The sequence below is a fragment of the Primulina huaijiensis genome, unplaced genomic scaffold (assembly GCF_012295235.1).
Source record: "Primulina huaijiensis isolate GDHJ02 unplaced genomic scaffold, ASM1229523v2 scaffold42557, whole genome shotgun sequence".
NCBI classification, from domain to species: Eukaryota; Viridiplantae; Streptophyta; class Magnoliopsida; order Lamiales; family Gesneriaceae; genus Primulina; species Primulina huaijiensis.
In genome coordinates this window covers 30,585-46,513 of record NW_027360222.1, presented here as the reverse complement: position 1 = coordinate 46,513, position 15,929 = coordinate 30,585, and the positions used below count along the sequence as shown (strand labels likewise).

Here is a 15,929-nt window from a genome sequence, read left to right as displayed (position 1 = left end):
AATCCCCAAAATATACCAACTGAAACACCGAAGTCACATTTCAGTTAGTTCATCTTCATCTTATTTGCCCAATTGGGTTCGGGTTTTTCAGGTCTGGTTCACCAATCACCACCACAAAAAGACTCTAAAAGCTGGCAATATTAATTGGTCCAAAAACCCGAAGCGTGCTTCCGACGTACATCATCTCAACCACCCCTTTGGCCTCTTCCACAGTCAAGTTTCCGGTTCTAATATCCTTCAAAAGCCCTCGTTCGACTAACTTAGGTGCTAGTTCAAGAAGCCTTAACGCAGTGAATCCACTTAAAATCTTGTCAAAGAACGGCAAGATTAATTCCTTTTCACAAGTAACAAATGCCACATTCACATTAGGACCTTAGGCAATATATCCCTCCTCATCTACCCAGATAGAGGCAGATGCCCCCTTCTCCTCAGCTTCCATTTGCGAAAGAACATTTGGGAGGTAGTTCACATTTTTCATTGTAGCAAAAAGTGGAGATTTCATTGGGATCGTAGATGTTATTACTATGACTCCTTCTTTACATTGAGAAAAATTATGATCAATGACGACTGCATAGAATGCAGATTTTGGGCATCCGGCAGGAGAGAGTAGAAAGTCCCCAGGCCCAGCACTTAACCAGTATGTCAGAGTTCCTTTTCGGCAATTTGATGCTGCTGTGAGCTGAATAAGAATGCTTCTAAGAGTAGATTGAGGGAAGGGTGAAACAACTTTCGCTTTTGCTGCTGATCTGAGAAAACGAGCTAGGTGGACGTCTAATTCATAGAGGTGTCTGCGAGTAGCAATTATTTACCATTCAAGTTTGAGATTTCGAAAATATCAACCATAAATTTTTGATAGAAAACTCAGAATTCGAAAAATGAGATGATTGGCGATGGGCACATACCCATAAAGTATAATGGCGGTGTCAAAGACACCGTGCCCTCGATGAACCATGTGATCATCTATGGGAATAACCATCATCGTAGGATCAAGAACAATTCCACCAAATATGCTAGAATACATAGCTGGAATTGGCTTTGGCTTTCCCAGCCATTCCTCTTGCCTCTTTGAAAGCAACTAATTATGGTAACAAAACCAAGATAAAGAAGTCAAGCTAGAAGTTTTTAATATATATCCAAAATCAGAGAAAATGCAGAGGAGAAAGGAAACGGATTTAACACCAACATGAAACATCAATCAGTAATTCAAGAACAGGTAAATCCTAGTAATCCCACGTACGTTTATGCTGTATGAAACATTTGATGTGATAGTAATTCTCTTGATACCAACGTAGACCAATACAAAGACAAATTAAAGATGCAAAGAATTCATATTGAAGCTGAGTAGGCGCCTCAGTCCTCACCTCTTCTGCCGATGAAAACACGTGGACACTGAAATCCCCGCCATTCTCAACAAATTACATAACATTCAAGAAAATCAAATCCAAGAAATAAAAGAATGTACCAGATTTCTCTGAAACAGAATTGGAAGTTGCCATAACACAAAAATGCTAAGAATTCCGCAAAAAAAGGAGAGATGGGTGTGGAGATTCGCTAAGAAAGGACCAAAGGAGTGCGCTTTTCAAGTAAGAAAAAAATGAATCATGAAACAAGCCGTCGCCTTTGTTAATTTGTTTTAATTAGATTATAGTATAATGAAAGGGACACATACATACAAGCAGAAACGGGTTGTCACTGAAAGCCAAGAACGATAAAGTGCGGGAATCAATGCGTGCTTTAATGATGCGTGAACTCCAGCGTAAGGTGTATGTAATTCCCAAGAGAAAGACGAAAGCCGGTTAAACTGAAAATTCCTGACGTCAGGGTAAATCGAAAAAAAATATTTTTTATTCTTTTCTGTTATTATTGTATTTACATTTTCTTGAAATCAAAAGTTGCTGCAGCCATTGATGTTTCCAAATGCAAGATTTTCGACTTCGTCATTTGAATCTGAATACAAGTTTCTTCAGTTTGTATTTGGTTTTGTAGATTTCCCCGACCAATGCATTTCTCTTTTGTCTTCTGATTCAACATCTCATATCCTCTCTTTCTTTCTTCATTTTTATTTTTTAAAGCTTTCAGGCCGGGCACATGGAGAGTACACTAGCTCTTTGGCATTCAATTCTTAGATTCTTGTCATATTTATGTTGTCCAAACTAATATAAATAATCTGATTGTAAATTTATCTATTATCTATTATCTATATAAATATGTGACTTTATATGTGAATTTTCATTTGTCTCCTTATTAATTGTTTTCTTTATATTAATTGCTTATTTTAAATGTGTCTTTTCATTCTCCTTATTCATATTTTAAATATGTGTGATTATTAATATTTATTTTTTATGTTTACCCACATTATAATATGTTATTTTTATCCAATGATATCTTTCCATTATGTAAATTAGTATTTGGTTTTTTTATGACTACCCACATTATAATATGTTATTTTTAATCCAATGATTTAGATTTTTTATTTATCTTTTCATTATGTAAATTAAATTAATTAAAGTTTAGAAATAACTCATTATCGAATTGTGAATTTTCTTTGAAATCTTATTAATTTTTTTTCATGTCCTCATGTGACAGTTTGCTAGAATTTATGTGTTTAAATTAAAGTTTTTTACAACTGAAATTTTTTTGCGGTTTATATTTATAACTTATTTAAATAAAACACAGTAAAAGATCGTTGCGATTTGAACTGTCAATTTGGGTTGGGTATGTCGATTTGGCCTACACCGCCAAACAGTTTATGTGAGTCAAGTTGAAATTTTGTTGACTCATTTAAAGGTGAGCCTAAATGAGCTCGCACGAGTTTATATTAAATATCTATATGTATAATATTATCAATTTTCAATCGTGAATTTTTGATATAAAATGAAAAATATCAGTTTGATTTCAAAATTGTGATATTACTATCTTGTCCAAAAATTGTGGGTTGTTGAGACATTTTGGGAGTCACTCAAAATTGAGTTTCAAAGTTGACATTTGAGTTGTATTTTTGGATTCCTGACAATATGTTCGTCAATATATTATTTTTAATTTAGTTTTATCAGTATTGTGAGGGGTAAATATATTTATTACAATATATAAATATTATCATCTTTTTAAATTAATATTCACTTTCATGTTTGACATATTATGAGTCTTGGTAAATTGAGGAATAATAAATTCAAACAAATGAATATACAAAGCTAAATCAGAATTATATGGTAGCGGAAATTAATATATAAATTTTTAGTGAATTTATCGATGTTAAGATGTATAACAACTCTTATATCATAATATATAAAATTTCAACCTTATAAATGAAATAAATCAAACATACATGAAATATACAAAATTTTATTACATATACAATCAAGTAATTTATTATAATTGTTTTTTATTCTACAAGAATTCTTGTCAAACTCAGTGATTGTGGATTTAACATCTATTAAATCAGCAAACTAAGAGCGTGTCAATTAAACTAATTGAGTAGTCACATATTCTTGAATTTTCTAATTAATTTTTTATCTTGATAATTTGTTTCATTTAATATTTTAAATTATAAGACAACATTATTATAACTAAAGACACATTTTTTTTAAACTGTTCATAAGGACTCAATCACTAACTAATATGGAAAAACATTTATCGACATACTATATTAAAAACATTCTAATTAATTCAGCGCATTCGCTGAAACTTTTCTAATTAATAAAGAAAAATTCATTTACAATAATCATATTTAATATTTTTGAGCTAACACAATTTATTTTATAAGATATCCATCGCAATTTTTTATTTGTATGTTAATCTTTAAATCTGAATTATGATGTATATTGTTTTTTCTAAAAGTTCTTAAATAATGATTCAATACATTTATTCGACACTTAAATATTAACATTTTAAAATATATTAATTTTATATTGTATGCGTGCAACACTTCTAATCATGATTATAAAATTCTAAAAATGAATTATGTATAACATAAAAAATTACACAATTAATCAAAAGACATAAAATAAAAATTAAATAATTGTCTATTACCTATAAACTGCTAATACCGACTTCTAAAGATTGAAGTCAGTGAGAGTGGAAGCCACTATGTACTAAAAAAATAAAAAATTACTGCTTGAATGAGTCACACTGCAAAGTCAGTGGAGTAAAAACGAATGACAAAGTCGGTTAATAAAAATATTATAATGGACTAAGTTGAATGAGACTCATATATATAAGTATCTCACTTGGTCTCACCTTATTTTTTGTTACTGTACAAAGCGAAAGTTTATGCACTGTAGTGTTCTACATTTTCTTAATTTTTCATCATATATTGGTCTTTAAAGATACATTAGAATTTTTCCAAACATTTAATCTTAAATGTGATCAATTAACCAAATAATTATTATAATTTGTATACAATAATAAATAGATTAATATATTTGAAGATAGAAAAATTAATGTATTGAGAAGAATAAAAAAAAGAATGTTAGAATTAATACTATAATTATCTAATGTCCATATTAAATTTAACATCCTACATTCGAAAATGTGTTTATTGAGGTAAAGACTATGATGATAAATTAAAAATAATAATTTATTTATCATTGTAACGTAATAATAATGTGATCGTTATTCGGAATCAGAAAATGATGTAATTTGACTTTTTTTATTAAATTGTATAAACAATTCTTTCAATATTTTCAGTGGATAAACATGTTAAATCTATTAAAATTAAATAGTAAAATTTAATGATGAATACGGATGTATTAATTCAACTTTCAATTTGGGTTTCGGGATTTTGTCAACTTTCCATAATTTTCTTTTATTTTAAAATATAAATTTTCAAATAAATGAAAAATAATTTTTTTTCTCTACTCAAATGTCTTATAAATTTATATGATATAGTAAAATGTTATTTGCATAAACTTATTGTTGGGTACAATAATTGATCATGTTGGTTAGACTGATTGAAATGTAGTGCTTGAGCTGTTGTACTATTTAAAATATTTGATTTGTACTGTTACCATAATCTATAGATTTTGATAAAACAGTAAACGCTTGAGCTTACGATTGGTATCAGAGCTAAGATCGCGATTTTGATTTTCATTGATTGCAATTGGTGCAATTATTAGGAGATAGATTGTTTGGTACAATAATTGTCAACTATGGGTAGGCACTTGAGCTGTTGTATAATTTAAAGATTTGACTTGTATAGTTACTATCAGTTATAGCTTTTGGTAAAGCGACAAACGCTCGATCCTATATTATTCGATTGTAAAGCTAGAAAAAACATGTTGCATCAACTTTTAGTTTTGAATTGATCCCTTACATGTTACTCGGTTTTTAAATTTAGAAGCATTCTACAATTTTCAAATATTATTATATATTGAATTATAATTTATCCCTTTCAAATTGGATAAATATACAATAAAACTCATGTAAATATTATTAACAAAAACATTTAAAAGAATTATTGGATTTGTCGATAATCAAAATAAGAAATAAACAAATTTTGATCCTTGAGTGAGAAATAAGATATTTAAATAAAGTTATAATTGACACAATGAAATAATGCACCTACATGCATTTATCACTGTATTTTGCAACTAAAATGACAAAAAAAGTTTCCACGTATTATTTTTATATCATATTTAAAATAATTATGAATCCTAGTTTGTATTATTTTGAGTTGACCTTAATTATGAAAAATCATTGTGAATAAATTGAATCTGAAAATTCTTATATCTATGTATATCACATATTAATATATCAACCTAAGTCCAGGTAATAAAAAAAACTACAAAATGATTTTATTCATCTTCAATGTACACATATTATATAGTAAAGATATATGACAATTAAGACAATGAAGTAGAATATATGCTCACATATAACAAAATATATAGACAAGAAAAACAATAAATAAAAATATTTTTCTAGATATAAATATTTTTTTATAAATTTTACAATGAGTTGGAGAAGATAAAAGAGAAAAAATATTAACTCTTTTGGGTTACACAAAAAATAGAAATGGAAGAAGTATTTGTCATACAATGAATTCAGTTTCCAAATTAAATGTATACTATAAAGTTATATTTACCGTTCAAACTTTATAAATGTAATGAATTTTTCTCAAGATAAGGGTACACAAATGTTCCCGTTAAGATATTTAAACAATTAGAAAAACTAAATATATTATTTTTCTTGAGGTAATACCGATATGACATTAGTAATTTGATTGTGCTAATTATACTTATGAGTTAATATGAAATATTAAAATAAGTGTCATAAGAGTCAGTAAAAAGATGATTTATTGTCAAAAATATTATTATTATAAATTGCAAATAAATGACAATATTTATTTAAATCAATCCATCAGTATTTTTATTTGATGATAGATTGTTATAATAATTAAGGGTGAGCATTCAGTCGGTTCTGTTACCGATCGAACCGAACCGAATTAGTCATAACCGGACCGAACCGAAATATTTAGCAATAACCGAACCGTCCGGATTAATTTTCATAACCGATGAAAATCGAACCGAATTAAAATCGGTTAATTCGGTTGGTGACCGAATTAACCGATTAGTTTTTTAAAAAAATTGTGATTTAACTTTAATTATATATGTAATTTTTTTGAACACTACAATCTACACAAATGCATAAAAACATAAAATCACATACATCACAAATTTTTCTTTAGAATTAGGACTGATTTTAAAATTAAAAATAATATATATACTAAAATTGATAAATAATAAGAATTTATTAAATAATAATATTTATTATATCAGTTAATTCGGTTAGCCGATTTCAAAATTTTGAAAATCGTAACCGAACCGATCGAATTAACCGATATAACCGAATTTTTTTTAATTTGAAAACCGAATCGAATTTCCGAATTAACTCGGTTCGGTTGGTTAATTCGGTTTAACCGAAATTTTGCTAACCCCTAATAATAATGTGTATTTTATATGTTATCAAGTATAAGTGTCTAATAAATTAAAGTGACTAGGAAAGTAAAAGCATCCAGTAGAAATTGTTGTCAATTTAAATGAAAAAATATGACAAATAACAAAAGAAAACAATATGATAAAAAAGATATAATAAAAATTTTAGTAGTCCAAATCTTTTTTTAAAATTAAAAAAATATGTTTTTTTCCAAATTAGTTACATATGCTAACTAACACGAATTGTCAAAATTTACAATACTATTATCATTGTTTTTTGTTGAGTTAACTAATTTTATTTCAAATTCTAATTACTTCAACATATGTTTCCCACGTGCAACGCACGTACATTATTTCTAGTATTATAAAATATATAACACAAAAAAATTTATGAAATCGTCTCACAGATCATTTGCATGAGACATATCTTTTATTTTAGATATGAATATGATCGACTTACATCATGAATGTAGACTCATAAGATCATCTCACATTGTATATTTGTATATACTCAATATGTAAAAATACTTCTTAAAAACAGTAATATGAAGGATGTTTCCATCATCAGTATCTATTTTGTAGGGAGGAATGGCGTTCACAGAAACACTTCACCCTCTCCAATGCTTCTTCCAGCGAAGATGGCTCGACCGCGAATGTGATTCGTAGCCAATTTTTGAGACCCACAGCTAACCCTGCAAAAACACAACATGATTCTCTCAAGAGTTGCATACTCAAATTTTGAAGTGTGATGCTTTTAAAAATATGTTCTTCCTGAACAATCTTCGAGTTGTTCAGCATGTCCAAAAAATTGGGATGTGGAAGCCAAATTATCCGTTATAAATTTACCTGGAAGAATTATGACAGATTCCTCTTTGGCAAGCTTAAAAGAGAAGTCGAGATCATCGCTAATATCTTTTAGTAGTGAAATATTCAGTTTCACCTACATTATAGAACGGACATACATTACATAAAATGATTATCAAAATAATCCACTACATGTCGAAAATTCGATTTCACTGATAAAATACTCAAGATGTTGAATACTCACCATAAAAGTCATCGATCCTACTGGTTTTTTAGGACAACTAAAGCAATCGATCTCTTTAATCTTGTCGTAACAAATATCCGAAGTTTGCTTCAGCATATTTAAAGTTTTCTTGAAGAAAAACTCTTGTGTTTCCTTAATAATTGTTGGCACTGCTGCCTGATAAATCAAAAAAGAAGTGGTGATGAGATATAAGGAAACTAATAGAACATCTCGACATAATATGCATGTGTGCATAAACACACACACACACACTCTATTCTAAGTTCTTGATCGAAAAACGAAAAATCATCAATATCTCTGACCTGTATGAAAGTTGCAGGACCTCCACAAATGTCGCAGTACTTCTTGAGCCGCTCAACAAACTGGAAAGATGAACAAAAAATGGCATGTTTAAGCTATGGTCGAGGAACCAACACTCGAATTTTGGTGTTTGCAACGAAAGTGTTGCATTTAGAATATAAACATGAATGAACAATAGAGGGGGAAAACAAACCTTAGGGCTCTTTAAAATGCCATCTGGATCATTTGTAACCAACCAACCAAGGCGCCAACCAGGTACTAACCATCTCTTCGAAAGTGATCCAAGAGTAAGAACTGGTGCGATAGATCCAAAAACTCCCATGGGCACAAAAGGATTAGCCCCAAAAGCAAGATGCCCATAAACTTCATCAGCAACGACGGCTATTCCAAGCCTCTTTGCAACTTCAGCAATCTATTTTCAATTCATGTGATATTAATAAGGGACCATATAATTTATGAAGTAAAGCATTGAACTCGCAATATGAGTTGGTTAAAAAATATGAATGTACCTGCTTAAGTTGTTGATAAGTATATACATTTCCACATGGATTCCCGGGATTTATTATTACCATTGCAACAGTATTGTGATCTGCCAAATCTTCAACTGCATTGAGATCAACTTCCCAGTCCTTCTCAACAAGAAGATCGAAATGACGAATTTCAAGATTTCTAAATGCGGCACAAAGTTCATAAATTGGAAAACATGGTCTTGGAAGCAATATATTAGCACCAGGACGAGTTAATATTGACAGAGCTATTTCGATCGCTTGTGTACAACCTGCCGTGACATAAACATCATCAAGCGATAACTTGTATGGAAGATCACGGGACAAATATTCTGCCAGTGCTCTGTTCGGGAATCAGTTTAATATAGATCAGAATTGTTGGTAAATATACCCACAGAATCCATATGAGCTATAGAAAAAGATCAATCCATAAGAAAACTATACTACAAACCCAATCAAACGGACGCTAGCTCGAAAACAGTTAATCATCCCCTTCGTTTGAGCACCGAAATATATTTTTTACTCAAGAAGTTCGTGGAAGTTCTTAGTCTCAAGTGTGAAAAACACAATATTTCAATTTGTTATTCCTTATATATCTAAAATTGAACTCATCTTAATTTATAACATCTTCAAGTTGACAGCAAAAAATAACGAACTTATAAATATAAAACCCCGATATTTCAAAAATATGATAGGAGCCCAATATTCACCAGTTCGACTGAAAATAATATTATAAATTTTGGTGGGTGCAATTAACTTAAAATCCAACTCCCCCTTCTATTTTATTTACTTATCATGCACAAAACTTTCTGATTATCTCCCGTAATTCAAAGTTCTGGTGCTAGCCACACTCGGAACCTTCTCTGAGCAGTAAATAGAAATGCAAATTATAAAATGAAAGATTGTAACTTGTTTGAATAAAAACAAAATTAGAAGTACAAGCAATCACGAAATCCAATCTACAATTAATAAGCTAATCGAACATGTGTACTCCACCAAAAAATAAACTGAAACACATACATCTTGAATGAAATTCCTCAAGAAACGCCTAAAAGAAGCAGATACCTCCCAAATCAATGCGAATTCCGAACACAAATATTGCATGCAAGAGTAGTTTCTTCATCTACGATATCGATTATAACAATACACGAAACTTTACCTTCTGGTTTGAGGAAGGCCCACAGTGGGAGCGTATCCATTGAATTTAGCAGAACGCAGCGATTCCACAACAGCTTCTTGTGCAGATGAAGTTGTGTGAAAACAAGAATAGGCAGTTGGGTCCCCAATGCCCAAAGAAATCACTTCTTTACCATTGTCATTAGAATCTATGCTGCCCATCAATAAACCCAGAATCCCTTTAATTGTAACATTATGCGGCGCTTCAGTTTCTTGGCCCATCCCCCAATTTTGAGCATCCATCAATGTCGCTTGATTACAAGAAACGGGTTTAAGCTTATATTTGTCGAAGAGCTGATTCTCTGGGTGTTTTTCTTCTTTCTTTCTTTTTTTTGTTTGTTTTGAGGTTTGTGATTCACTAAGGTCACGAGAGTATTTGATTTTTTGGTGTTTGCTGATCTTGCATGGGTTTAAATAAACCCATGTTTGGTTGCTACCAAACGGATCCTTGAATGACACAATCCAATCCTATTAGGAAAGAAAGATGGTCTTTCACGACTCTCGTTGTGGCCGATACTCATCCACGCGCTTAATATTGTTTCTCGCTTTCAAGTGGTTCTTAATTTTTTATTTTATTTTATTTTTTCCCCCTAAAACAATTTACAACGTCTCATTTAACTTTCACTTTAAACATTATCTCAAACTTAAAATCTTAATATAATATTATAAAAAATACATTTATTATAAAACAGATCGATTTCTTCATATTTAAAATAAAAAATAATACTTTTAACATCTCATAAATTTGTTTCGTGAAACGATCTCATAAAAAAATTTTACGTTATAAATTATAAGATGCCCTCATATTACAATAAATTCACAAGAATACATAACTATCTCCATCATTATTACCCAAGCTTAAATAATTAAGTACAATACTTATAATCAGAAAATTTATTATAAACAACCATAATTTATAAAAATACAAAATATTATTATACATAAAAATAACTCTTCTAATTAATTTATCAAAAAATTTATAAAGAACCATCCAAACTTTTCAATTTTACCATAATTTCTGGATTTTTTATATAAAAAAAACTACTCGATAATATAATATTTATATGTAAAATAGTGATATATACATGTGTATGTGTGTGTGTGTAGAGTTTGGTGAGAGTCTTATCTACAAGATCTAATATTTAAAAATCACAAATTACCGTAAATTTGATTCAGATTTGGATGAGATTGGCAACTCAGTGATTTACAATTTCGTAATGAGCAACTTTATATTGGAAAAGTACAATTAAATATTGAGTAGATCTCTTGTGAGACGGTCTCACGAATATTTATCTGTGAGACATGTCAACTCTACCGATATTCACAATAAAAACTAATACTCTTAACATAAAAAGTAATACTTTTTCACGGATGACCCAAATAAGAGATCTGTATTACAAAATACAACATGTGAGACCGTATCACACACGTTTTTGTCTTAAATATTTTATTTTAAAAAAACTTGTCCGAGTTGAAAATAATAAACTTTTGTTGTTATGTATATCGCGAAATTAACGATGGGGATGGAGTAAGAATAGGACTACGTCCACGTAAAAACATGAAACTTTGGACAGCAACGGGACGTTGCATGCTTCCAAGTGTGGGGTGAGCTTCACACGTTGCTTGTACATTTCAATTTGGAATATTAATTAGTAAAAATCTATAATTTCACCAAAAAGTTTGGTGGGCCAATTTATTGTCATTTGTTTTGACCAGTTTAATTCATACCCAAAGTTAGGTACTATTTATTGGTGGGCCAACTTATTGTCGTTCGTTTTAAGCAGTTTAATTCATAACCACATTTAGGTGCTATTTTTCGGTATGACTAAGGCTAAGGCTACACATGAAACAGTAAGTTAGTAATTGTTCTTACGGAGTTATACACATGAGATAGGTTGATCAGATTCATATTTAGGTGCTATTTTTCGGTATGACTAAGGCTACACATGAAACAGTAAGTTAGTAATTGTTCTTGCGGAGTTATATACGTGAGATATGTTGATTAGATCCATAATTATCATACAAAATAATATTTTTTTTATGAGTTAGATTGCGTCGGAGATTTGTATCACAAAATTAACATGTGAGACTGTCTCTTAAGCATTTTTGAGTTATTATTAATATTATATTAAAATGTAAAAGTACAAGTTTTAAAAAACTAATTCTTTTGCTTTAATATTTATTAAAAATAATTTGGTGGTTAATAATGAAAATGGTAGGTATCATGTGCAATAGTCACATATCTATTTCTGTTAGGCAGGTGGTAGAGCGGTTTATGAATGTCTTCGCGGCGGACTTGATTTTACCAAAGATGACTAGAACGTGAACTCCCAGCCATTTATGCGTTGGAGAGATCGTTTCAAGCCCATCGATCCACACAGTTGTCCATGTACCAGTAGAAGATTTGGCAGCGACCGCGGCCTTTGCTTTTTCCGGCGGAACTCCAGGTTGAGTTACTCGGAGTCGATCTATGTCTGAGTGAATAATAATTTATTTGACATTGAAAATAATATTTTTCACCCACATTAACATATATTACACGGTATACTTTTGATATGAAAAAAATAATATTTTTCACATAAATCAATATATGTCTTACATAATATTTCTTCATAATATAACTAACAAAATTGATATTTTCGCAGTGAAAAATAATATTTTGTACATAAAAATTAAAATTAATATTTTTAATGATAATTTTAACTCAAAACAACATATATTACATACTATTTTTTCATTACATAACTTAAAAAATAGTAGGTCTATTGTGAGATCAGTCAACCATACCCATATTTATAATAATAAGCAATATTTTTTTACATAAAAGCAATATTTTTTCATGAATGACCTAAATAGAATATTTGCATCACAAAATTAAATCGTGAGATCGTCCCAAAAAAATTTGTGCTAAGAAAATATGATACTTTTATAGCGAAAAATAATATTTTGGACATTTCACATGAGTTTTTGTTTAGTGAAAAATATATATTTTTTGAAGTATTTTGTCCCTTCAAATATAATATTCTCGTAAGACGTTTTTTTTATTTTTTTTTTGTTGAATCATGTCTCCATAAGCTATGTCATATTCAAATTCGATTTTATTTACTGATTGGGTTCCCTTTAATCACGTTGGTGGGTGGGATGTTGAGCCCAATTTGGTAATAAAAGAAGCCCAATTGAGAGCCCATCAATACCGTGAGTCCAATCCAATCCAACGGCTGAGGGAGTTGTGGTCCATCCAACTGTAGGCACGTACACATGGACCACGCACGATCAGTTACTGAAGACTACGTGCAGTGTGTACACTGCTCACCAGGTGGGTTAACCAAATGTTCACGCCAAAGGAAAACTTTAGAGGTGTATTTTTTACACCTGGGGCGATGGGTCAGCGGTGGCTCGTACTACGATGCGCCGATGGTGGAGGGCGGCGGGCTGAGTTCAGGTTGTCGTCATGTGCAATAAAATCTTCCTTTGCAACACTTATTTCCATGCCAATGAATTTCGTCTAACGTAATCAGCCAATTAGATTGATGGACACATTTGATTCGACTGAATATCAAATTATATGTTAAATTTTAGTCATTCAAATAATTCAAAACCCGTAGATTCAAACACAACCTAAATTTGAGATAAAAATTTATTTTGAAATTTTTTATATCAGACAAATTGGATGTAAATGATATGTTTCAAGTACCTCGCAAATCAATTTCTTCATTGCTTATAACTTAATGAACAATGATAGCATCATAGAAATTACACGTTAGAAAAACTCTATTGCTGTTGCATACAAGTTTAATGTAGATTTCACTGCGTGGGACTGTGGAGGCTACAATTAGCTAAAGCAGGTTACAAAAAATGCCAAATTCAAAACAGTACAAAGAGATTCTATGTCTTTTTTTTTTTTTTTTTTAATTTAATACCACAAAGAAGCCAAAAATAGGAGCCAGTTTGGTGGAGATTTTTGGCCTATTTTGTTAAAAGTATTAAAGACAGTCTCGTTTTCAAACCCGAAAGAAATTTGGAAAAGGGGGGGGGGCCTTTTCATTTTCCATTTAAGACATTATATTATGTATGTATATATTTATTTATCAATAATAAAATTTAAAATAATTAAGGATGAATGATTTTTCTGTAAAAGCTGGGGAGGGGGGGCTGGGTTTGGGGTCTTGGTATCTGAAAATGGGAGGGGGAGAATGACGCGTCAAATTGTAAAAGCATCAATCAATCTGACTTCTTTGGATGGGATTGGTGATGAGATACATGCATGCCATACAGCAATATTATTATTAATCTCATATTCAATGTCCCTTCCTCTCTGCATATTCCAAACAACTCTTTCTGTATATATTATATAAAATACATATGATCAAACTATATTTTAACTTAAAAGTAAAATAATATTGCTAAGGTTTTATCTGCAGTAAATGTAATTAAAAGTATATTAATGTCTTTTCAGTTGAATTCATCATGGAAATCAAGGAGAGTAAATATAAATAAATAAGTATCAGAGGTAACTGTAATAATAAATATTAATTGCGGAAAGCAATTGTTAACAGCCATATTTTCCCAGCTTTTTGTTTACTATTTTAATGTAAAATGCACATTTTACACTGCCACTGAATCGCAGTGAGATGTTAGCTCTGTTCAGTGAAAATAGTAATGCCACTCGAAGTCATCAGCTGCAAATATTATCAAATTTTTTTAAAATATTTTTTTATATATATGATTATCGTGTGTTCATTGTCATTTTACTGTATTGAATATTTTTTAGTCTTTAAAATACGTTAATTAAGTTTAACTTTACTTGTTAATAAGATTGTTCAAATCATGATTTGACTGTTTGAATATATCGTTGTAATGGGTTATTTCCAACATAGAGTTAATTTCATTAATACAAGATAAAAAAATTCAAACTCTATTTGTTGGCATCCGTTAATTTTACGTTGTTATTCCTAAAACACAAACAAAATAGATGTAATATTTTGTGCAATGCAGATAAAATAGTAGAATAGAGTAGGGGAGGAGATGGATGTTAGGTGTGACGGAGTTAAAAGTCAACAATGATATGACTACACTGACACACACACACACATATATATAATATCATAGTTTTGATATATAGGATAATATACAATACGTAAGTATCGATCATGCGAAATTCATCATACTTTGTTATTTTATAATTTATCTTAAATATATAGATTATAATTATAAACTTTTTAAATATGTGTAATTTTTTTTTTATAACAATAGAATCCGCGCTGCTGTCTATGAGCACTTGACAAACTTCTAAGCCAACGAAAGAGCCAAATCGATATAGAATTCTTAATTGAGAAACTGGTTGTTAGTTTTAGTACTCAATTTGTTTATATATTTTATTGTGTTGCATTGATATATATAATTGTTCAAAAAATAATAATAAATAAACATATGGGAACACAATTTAGATTTAAGCTGTTTCTGTTAAAAAATAAACAAATCTTAGGTTTTGTTAAGGAGATTGGAGCAGGCTATTATGAGACAAAAGATCTTCTTTGTAAAGAGATTCGATTCGGGATTCTTATGTGTCAATCACACCAAAACTTTTATAATACATTGAATGGCATTGTTTCTTTAAAATATTTATGAGTTTTGTTAAGATTGGAACTTGGACTTAACTCAATTTTAAAAGCTAGCTCAACGGAAAAGATTATCCAAGTCTATATATACAACTCTCAGAGATTTTATCTAACCGACGTGGGAACACTAACACACCCCATTACGTCCAGGAATGAATATCTGGAACAAGAAGTTTACAATGACCGAACTATGGGCAGAACATGTGACCCAACTATGTACAGTCCAACACAAAAGATGAAACATGGGCTCTGATACCATGTTAAGATTGAGACTTAACATAACTAAACCCCAAAAGCTAGCTCAAGGACGGAAGATTGTCTAAACCCATATATATAAGTCTCATAGATT

At 30.2% G+C, this 15,929-nt stretch overlaps 2 protein-coding genes across 2 annotated transcripts; both read right to left on the bottom strand.

The window, feature by feature from the left end:
• Positions 1-165: 165 nt before the first annotated feature.
• LOC140969716 (D-amino-acid transaminase, chloroplastic-like) lies at positions 166-1,562 on the bottom strand. The gene is made up of 3 exons (XM_073431150.1): positions 1,362-1,562; positions 903-1,075; positions 166-788 (listed from the first exon to the last, which is right to left on the bottom strand). Exons 2-3 carry the CDS (start codon positions 1,019-1,021, stop codon positions 374-376), a joined length of 534 nt encoding a protein of 177 aa, XP_073287251.1. The 5' UTR covers positions 1,022-1,075; positions 1,362-1,562; the 3' UTR covers positions 166-373.
• A 5,752-nt stretch (positions 1,563-7,314) lies between these two features.
• LOC140969717 (probable aminotransferase TAT2) lies at positions 7,315-10,364 on the bottom strand. Its single transcript, XM_073431151.1, has 7 exons — positions 9,946-10,364; positions 8,790-9,129; positions 8,474-8,692; positions 8,283-8,342; positions 7,981-8,136; positions 7,779-7,872; positions 7,315-7,624 (listed from the first exon to the last, which is right to left on the bottom strand). Exons 1-7 carry the CDS (start codon positions 10,203-10,205, stop codon positions 7,497-7,499), a joined length of 1,257 nt encoding a protein of 418 aa, XP_073287252.1. The 5' UTR covers positions 10,206-10,364; the 3' UTR covers positions 7,315-7,496.
• Between the last annotated feature and the right edge of the window lie 5,565 nt (positions 10,365-15,929).

Excerpts from the sequence above, each read along its gene's own strand:
- LOC140969716 (XM_073431150.1), bottom strand. The coding sequence starts at position 1,021 with ATGTATTCTAGCATATTTGGTGGAATTGTTCTTGATCCTACGATGATG. Across the intron at positions 789-902 it reads ACCGCCATTATACTTTATGG|ACACCTCTATGAATTAGACG; the intron begins GTATGTGCCCAT and ends TGCTACTCGCAG.
- LOC140969717 (XM_073431151.1), bottom strand. The coding sequence starts at position 10,205 with ATGGATGCTCAAAATTGGGGGATGGGCCAAGAAACTGAAGCGCCGCAT. Across the intron at positions 8,137-8,282 it reads GTCCTGCAACTTTCATACAG|GCAGCAGTGCCAACAATTAT; the intron begins GTCAGAGATATT and ends TTGATTTATCAG. Across the intron at positions 7,873-7,980 it reads TAGGATCGATGACTTTTATG|GTGAAACTGAATATTTCACT; the intron begins GTGAGTATTCAA and ends TCTATAATGTAG.